Source organism: Rhamphochromis sp. 'chilingali', assembly GCF_963969265.1.
Source record: "Rhamphochromis sp. 'chilingali' genome assembly, chromosome: 19".
Taxonomy (NCBI): Eukaryota; Metazoa; Chordata; class Actinopteri; order Cichliformes; family Cichlidae; genus Rhamphochromis; species Rhamphochromis sp. 'chilingali'.
Genome location: NC_137946.1, coordinates 12,060,471 through 12,067,708, shown reverse-complemented (window position 1 = coordinate 12,067,708; position 7,238 = coordinate 12,060,471). Strand labels below are relative to the sequence as shown.

Below are 7,238 nucleotides of genomic sequence, written 5' to 3'. Positions count from 1 at the left end.
CCCCAGTTTTCGCTGCTGCCTCTGTCTCCCATTGATCCTTTTCTCCGTTCAGGTTTGAAATGAGATTGGAGCTCCGCTGGTAAAAAAGCGCATTCTTTTGATTATACTTTGCGAAGCCACACAATAGCAGCCAGATGAAGGTTGTCACAACAGTAGAGACCAAGGAATTAAAAAATATCAATCATCCCATTTTGTAAGTTAAAAAAAGTCACTGTTGTGGGAAAATGGAGCGGAGGGCTAATGACAGTTTTTGAAAAGCCATTCTGCACTGTGCTCCCACCCGACAACATATAAGGCTGTTATTTTCCACTTTTTTAGCTGTGGAGTAAATAAGTGTGCTTTTTCTATTACTACTATTTTCTTGATTGACAGCTTAATAAACAAGCACAGCAACGCATGAATAGTCTACATGGCTGCTGGCACATATTGCCAAGGACAATGATTGAAGATTGTGTTGTATGAAACTTTTAATATAATAATCATCATCATCATGATAAGGTTATTCTCCACAGCATGCATGCAGAAATACCTTTACAGTAGTAGTAGGAGCTATTAGTGAAGCACACATGGTGCTTGTGACTCTGAAAAGCATCAATTATTCACAGTGTATCCGTCATGAGTGACTGCACGCTTTTGGGCGAGTACTGTCGTCACAGTATCTGTTAACCTCTGTGGGGAAGGGTCAAACATTATAGCGTTATGTCGCCCTCTTGTGGCCGTAGATCTGACACTGGGTGGGTGTTTCATTACATCTCGTCCATATTGTACAGTTTTCTGGCGAATCTTTACAAGCGTGTGTCTCTGTGTGTCTGTCCTTATGTACTGCTGTACATTTCTATTGGATTTACTTATTACGGTGGGCTTGTGAAAACACGATCACTTCTGTGGCTTAAGAACTTCTTGAAGTGTCAGAAAATAAACCACATGATGTCATAATAATATTATTACCTATCATGGCTCCACTATTCAAATAAAACTAAGGAATCCTGAGCTGAAAGAAGGTGTAGAGTTCAGTATTTTGGACAAGTCAATTCTTTTTCAGTCTTTCTCTTTCCAGTATGCAGATCCAATGGAAATACAAGCAGATGGTCATTAGCGCATATATCTAATCAGCCAATCACATGATTGAGAATGGATTCTTGATGGATTTGAGCATATATATAAATGCATAAAGAAAGGCCTGCTGAAATTCAGAATGAACATCAGAATGGGGATCTGTAGTTTACAGAGAATGGTCTGATAACAGAGATCAGAGGAGAATAGCCTGCTTTGAGCTGACAGGAAGGCAACAGTAACTCTTTGCAACCACGTTATGCAGAAGAGCATCTCTGAACACACAACACATCAAAGCTTTAAGCAGATGTGCTACGGCAGCAGAAGGCCGCACAGGTGCCACCTCTGTCTAAGAACAGGAAATGGAGGCTTCAGTTTGCACGGGCTGAAAACTGGACAATGTAAAACGTTGTCTGGTTTGATAGGTCTTGATTTCTACTGCAGCATTTGGTAGGGTCAGAGTTTAGTGTAAACAATATGAAAGCATAAAACATCTACTTATTTCTGTTCATGGACTTCACTAGAGAGGCTTTGCACAGTTCAAAATAATCCTTGTTTGTCATATTCTGAGTCTAGGTCCATTCCCTCAGTTCATTGTCTGCCTAAATCTGTGTTAGCCCCTTTCCCCTCTTTTAGGCCAGCTGTCTAAGAAGGGTTTGATCAGGATGGGCTCTTGTGCTTAGCGCCACAACCGTGTACCTATGATGACCTTATTGAGGATATTAGGCATCATAAGGAGCCAAGTGTAGAAAAATCTGTCTTGAGGAGAAATCTTTCAAACATTTTTTTGATTTCCAAGAGTTTTTGGCTTATGGAAATCCATGGAAGATGACCTTTAGAGAGCATCCACCATAATAACAGCATACATATGACAAAACAGAAGGTCAACCATCAAACGTAGCCTCTTAAAATGTTGTATGATGTCAGTCTGCCACAGATTACCACAATTATGTAACTTTTCAAGACTTTTTCATTCACGTGGCAGCTCATTTACTATATGTATATATTTATATATATATATATATGTTCATGAACACTGGTTTGGCTGTAAACTCCATGCGTGTGTAGGTCCAGACATTTTCACAAGACATACAAACAGACCTCTAGATAATGACAGAAGCCGTGACATATGAAAGATAGCTTTATTGCACAAGGTGTTAAATGATCTTTTTAGTTTTTGCTTTCTTTTCATAGAAAATGTACCTTTGAACACAAGCAATTGCTGTAACAAGCAACTCAAACAAATGTTTGGGATACCCTCAACATTTTTTTTTTAAGTTTGGATTTTCATACACTTTTTCCCTTCAATTTTTCCCTTTTAGCAAGCATGCAATGACTTAATTTGAGGATGAACAAAATATAAAATAATGCTAATTAAAAAAAAGGAAAAAGGACAAATGACAACATCAAAAGACTTTAAAAAAAGAATAAAAATTCAACAAATTAGTATCAAAAAACGTAAAGGGAAAGAAAAAATGTTGTTGTTTTTTTGCCCATTTCAGAAGTAAAATACTTTTTTCTTAATACTATTTCAATTTTGAAACTGGGGCATTCAACCCTGATGTGTCCCCTGATTTATTCTGACGAAAAAATAGCTCTTCATACAAAACTGTGTATATGTACAAGACTTAATCTATAAACAACACTGACAAAGGTAGAGATGATGGATCTTGTATGAATAGGGTGTTGAATTTTTTTTTACTTAAATTTATCTGAATGGGGTTTAAATGACAGGAGCCTGAACGATTCAGGTTTACAGACAGACTCCTGTCCAGTATATACACAATACAACAGTAGTTTGTGTGACCAAAAGAGCTATGAGTCCCTGATTTTCACTTGGCTGAACTAGTTTTAGCCACAGGCCACATAGCTTTGTACCGTTTGGCCTCTGGTACCAAAAAATTTAGACCAAACAAGTTGAACGGAAAATCAAAACGTGAAAATCAACCGAAGAACAGATTCCCCTCCCCCTAAACAAACAAACAAGCAAACAAAGCAAATGGATGAATAAATATAAAACCACAAAACCGCTGCTTTGTAAATGCTTAAAACAATCGATCCATTATTTTCTTGTGTGAATGCACGTTAGCGCAAAAAAATGGAGGGGCATCGAGATGAAGAAAGTGTGGCGTTTACAGTACTTAAAACTGGACAACAACAATGATATCGATCATATAATTTTCAAAACTGAACTCCCTGACATATAACATCTCTCGACATTAAATTATCTTACTTCATTCACATCATGACTGGGACTCCTTCAGCTAGCTGTCTTTTTAATCTACGAAGAGCAAAGCCTAGCTGTGTGGCACGGCTGACGGAGAAGTTGGCAGGATGCTCTATCCGTGACTGTCAATCTCTGCCGCCCGTGCCACAAATAGAAGCCTTAATACTCTATAATAACTAAAAGTCTGTGACCACTTTGCAGCAAACCTTCTCCCAGCATAAAACTTACTCGGGGATCCTCTGAGACACTGATTTGGTTTCTGAATGTTATTGTATTTACCAGCCACTCAGGCTACTGACACGCTTAATAAAAAGTCAAGGAGCCTATATCCTCATGGGTAGACTTATATTATTACAGAAATCCTGGAAGGCCTTGTGTCATGATTGTTTTCACCAAACAACCAAGGAGGCATTGCGATCCAAGGATGTCGTGTTCTGCTGCACTGTCTCACTTCTCCCATGACACCGTGCGGATAGGAAAGCATCCCTCTCTGTCCAAACGTAAGCAAAACACCCTTCTTCTAGTCACCCTACATACAGTAACATACAAAACATCCTGTATATATACTAAACATTTTCTCTCTTTAGTCGAACCTTCATTTTTTTTAATTCCTCTTTTTAAAATTTCATGATTGAGCGATTGTCTCGTTCTTAAAATTTGACATTAACATTAAATTGCTGTATATAATACTACACTATTGTAGTATGTAAAATTTATACTTTGTCATAATTTCACTTAAATGTCAATAATATACCTACATAGAAATATATATGTAAATTCTTTATAATACCAAATATTCTGTATTTGTAATGTGAGAAATTATAGCTGGTTCATTTGGGTTGTCATGATTTGTTTAAGTTAGACAATGTTCAGCTGCAGAGTGATGTGTGGAGGATGCTAATGTGACTAAAATCTTCTTGGAAGGGAACCTGAATCATTACTTTTGGGAATCAACATTATAGAATCTGCCAATAGCATTATGGGGCTTTAAGAGACACAAAGAGGGTGAAAGATACAGTAAGAAGAGGGAACTTAATCGGAAGGCTTGCAAATTGACAATAATACTCAAACTATGGAGGACAGTGTGTGTGTGTGTGTGTGTGTGTGTGTGTGTGTGTGTGTGTGTGTGTGTGTGTGTGTGTGTGTGTGTGTGTGTGTATGAGACAGGATGGCCACACAGCTTCATACTGGCTATGGTAGTCTTCATATTCATAAACACAGAGGTTTTAGCTCCTCGGTTACAGTCAGTATTTCAAAATGACCACAGAATCGCTTCCTGGTTTTTCGCTGTGCAGCTCCTGCGGGAGCTGAGTGGAGCTGAGCACCAGCCGGCTGGAACTGTTAGTTGGAGTTAGTAGTTCTTTTATAAGAGTCCCACATGAACATGAAAAGTAGGGTTAGCTGGGTCTCTGTCTGGGAGAACATCTTTCCCAAGGTAAATCAGACAGGATGCTGGGCAGTTCACCATTAATTGGGTTTGAAGAAAAAATGGTTGCATGCCCATTCAGACCCAGATCGCAGAGCGCCAGAGTGGGGCTGGCTGAGGAGTGGGACAGCAGTCTGTGCAGAAGAATGGACTACACCAGCGTGTATGACTTGGAGTAGGCCCCCACACTCTGTTTCTGCAACCTCCCCAGTGCAGAGGAGCTGCTCTCTAGGAGCGAGTCTCTGGAGCCCCCCACCTTGTTACTGTTGGTGGGGTTGCTGCTCGTGCTGGAAGTGGAAGCTGTTGCTGCATTATTGGAGCTGGGCATGGTGAGAGTCCTTTGAGGCAAGGTGGCAGTGCCAGAGCTCGCACCCAAGCTGCCCAGCCCAGAGTGGCCCAGTGTCTGGGCCTGCTGCTTCGCAGGGTCTAGAGTCTTGTGACGGCCCTGGGTGTGATACGCCCGCTGCGTCAAGCTGCGGATCGACGCTTCTCGCGGCGGCACTGCTGGGCATGGGTCATGCAGCTCCCCTTGCTTGCGGAAAAATGGGTCTGTCTTCATGTAAAGGGGTAGGTTACAGAATTCACCTAAAAAAGCCACAGAAGAGTCAGGACAAAACCATACAATTCATTCATATGAGTAATAACCACTTCCTATAACGGACACAAGTTGGATATTTTGCTTGTGTAGCACAAGTCTGTTACGTGCATGCAATTATTAGTGCTATTAAATATTTTTTGATTCATCCTTGAATCATCCAGAGTAGCAATAATTCATTGGCTTGCACATTTATCTTCATTGTGTAATAAAAACCTTTCTTTGTTTATACAAATGCCAACTTTACACAGAGACCTTTTATTCCCATTACAATATTTCCAATCTGAATATTCTGACCTGATCACACCTCTTTGCCCTTCATTGTGTCTAATGAAAGGCAAATGGCAAAAGTACAGAACAGAGCAGGCATCAGTGATATGAAAGTCAGATACAGTGGCTTGCAAAAGTATTTGGCCCCCACAACTTTCCACATTTTGTCACATTACAGCCACAAACATGAATCAATTTTATTGGAACTCCATGTGAAAGACCAATACAAAGTGGTGCACACGTGAGAAGTGGAATGAAAATCATACATGATTCCAAACATTTTTTACAAATAAATAACTGCAAAGTGGGGTGTGCGTAATTATTCAGCACCCTTTGGTCTGAGTGCAGTCAGTTGCCCATAGACATTGCCTGATGAGTGCTAATGACTGAATACAGTGCACCTGTGTGTAATCTAATGTCAGTACAAATTAGAGATGGCACGATACCACTTTTTTATGTTCGATACCGATATCATAAATTTGGATATCTGTCGATACCGATATGAATCCGATATAGTGTGTTTTTAATCAATAAAACGTATTTTTTAATATCTTGCTGCTTTTTGTATAAGTTCATACTCAAGTTAAAAAACAAAACAAAACACTAAAGCTATTCTGTTATACCTGTATGCAAAAAATACACTGCACCCAAAATATTTCATAGTTCAGCAAAACTGATCAATCTAATAAACTTAAACCTGCACCAGCCTCCCTATTCTGGTATTTTAAAGAGTAAGCAACCTAACCAATAGGGCTCTAAAACTCCCAGCAAAAAAAACCAAACAAAAAATAGGGAACCACCCTCCACCTCATGATGCTTAATCGACGTAATCAACTTTAATTTGATGCAGTGTGAAAAAAATGCACAGAAATCAATTAATTTTGAAGAATAATTAAATAGATTCAACATCTTTCTTCAACAGAACTGCAGACTGCACAGATCATCCCTTCCCAAAGGAAAAAGTAGTATAGCTTACTAGGGTATATTAGACTTAACAGTTACTATATACAGTAATGGACTTCTATACATTTTACATCAGATTAAAACTTTGGGTGTAAGATTCAGATAATTATGTATTAAAAGCTAGACATATTAAATGAGAATAAGAAAGAAAAGTATGTCTTTGTGCCCCCTTTTCCCTGTTAATGCCCTATCGGCCCCCCTGGCAAAACTTTGCTAGATCCGCCCCTGCACAGTTACCAGCCGTCAGCTACGTAGAAAAGGATCCTGGTGTAGAAAGTAATGTTAAATAAATTCTAACAACAGCTTATCAAGCTTAAACGTGCTGCTGTTGTTCAGCCGCTGGTTTCCTCTTTCTGGCATGAAGTGGGCCAAAAACAAAGAAGAGAGACGGACTCGCAACAGAAAAGCCGATCAGCTGATCATTGATCAGTTTCACGACTGAAGTAGCAGCAGGAGAGGGAGAGAGAGAGAAGAGGCAGTGGCTCCATATATCAGTTGTTAAGCTTAACGCGGGAATGCTTTACAAACATTCAGAGATGAACTTACACACTTGCTTTACTTCTCTCTGGGATCACTTCCTCGGAGATGAAATGCGGGATTGCTAACAAGGCTACAAATACACACAGCCGCTCTATCACGTGACACATACTGCTGCAACGTGCTAAGGTTATGAGCCGAGTTAGGCCATGTAGCAAGTTTTGTGA

General features: G+C 39.7%; 1 protein-coding gene across 3 annotated transcripts in view; it reads right to left on the bottom strand.

The window, feature by feature from the left end:
* Nucleotides 1–2,198: 2,198 nt before the first annotated feature.
* Nucleotides 2,199–7,238, bottom strand: part of LOC308386547 (cell adhesion molecule DSCAML1-like) — a gene marked incomplete at its 5' end in the record, with an annotated part of 54,124 nt that continues 49,084 nt past the window's right edge. For all 3 annotated transcript variants that reach the window (XM_080866162.1, XM_080866163.1, XM_080866164.1), the window contains one exon: nucleotides 2,199–5,291. In XM_080866162.1, the coding sequence (XP_080722288.1) occupies nucleotides 4,858–5,291 (434 nt within the window). In that variant the 3' untranslated portion in view covers nucleotides 2,199–4,857. The remainder of the gene's footprint in view (nucleotides 5,292–7,238) is intronic.